The sequence below is a fragment of the Stegastes partitus genome, unplaced genomic scaffold, assembly GCF_000690725.1.
Source record: "Stegastes partitus isolate 25-593 unplaced genomic scaffold, Stegastes_partitus-1.0.2 Scaffold3423, whole genome shotgun sequence".
NCBI classification, from domain to species: Eukaryota; Metazoa; Chordata; class Actinopteri; family Pomacentridae; genus Stegastes; species Stegastes partitus.
In genome coordinates, this window is record NW_007581154.1 from 1 (window position 1) to 1,159 (window position 1,159).

Consider the following 1,159-nt stretch of genomic DNA (forward strand, 5'->3'; position numbering starts at 1 on the left):
TAATACCTGACTGCAGCCCATGCTGCCCCCAAAGCCGCAACAAGCCACGCCCTCGCAAACCACGCCTGCTGCAGCAAACCACGCCCGTTACACTCCACACCACCTGCAAACCACGCCTCTTACACACGACGCCCCGCAAACCACGCCCCTTACACACCACACCCCCTGCAAACCACGCCTGCTGCAGCAAACCACACCCTTACACACCACGCGTCCCACAAACCAGTGGCAGCAGCAACCACACCCCTTACACACCATGACCCCCGCAAACCACGCCTGCTGCAGCAAACCACGCCCCTTACACTCCACACCACCTGCAAACCACGCCCCTTACACTCCACACCACCTGCAAACCACGCCCCTTACACACGACGCCTCGCAAACCACGCCCCTTACACACCACACCCCCTGCAAACCACGCCTCCCACAAACCAGTGGCAGCAGCAACCACGCCCCTTACACTCCACACCACCCGCAAACCACGCCCCTTATACTCCACACCACCTGCAAACCACGCCCCTTACACGCCACACCACCTGCAAACCACGCCCCTTACACACGACGCCTCGCAAACCACGCCCCTTACACACCACAACCCCTGCAAACCACGCCTCCCACAAACCAGTGGCAGCAGCAACCACGCCCCTTACACTCCACACCACCTGCAAACCACGCCCCTTAAACACTACGCCCCAGCAAACCACGCCCCTTACACACCACGCCCCCTGCAACCACGCCTGCTGCAGCAAACCACACCCCTTACACACCACGCCTCCCACAAACCAGTGGCAGCAGCAACCATGCCCCTTCACACTATGCCACCCGCAAACCACGCCCCTTTAACACTACGCCCGCAAACAACGCATGCTGCAGCAAACCACACCCCTTACACACAACACCACCTGCAAACCACGCCCCTTACACACTACACCACCTGCAAGCCACGCCTCTTACACACCACGCCTCCCACAAACCAGTGGCAGCAGCAACCACGCCCCTTACACACCACGCCCCTGGAAACCACGCCTGCTGCAGCAAACCACGCCCCTTACACTCCACACATCTGCAAACCAGGCCACTTGCACACTACGCCACCCGCAAACCACGCCCCCGCAAACCACGCCCCTTTAACACCACGCCCAGCAAACCAGGCCTGGTG

General features: G+C 60.8%; 1 protein-coding gene across 1 annotated transcript; it reads left to right on the top strand.

Moving 5' to 3' along the window:
* The first annotated feature begins 19 nt into the window (after positions 1-19).
* Positions 20-682, top strand: LOC103375883 (extensin-like). Its single transcript, XM_008306179.1, has one exon. It carries the CDS (start codon positions 20-22, stop codon positions 680-682), a length of 663 nt encoding a protein of 220 aa, XP_008304401.1.
* Positions 683-1,159: the final 477 nt, after the last annotated feature.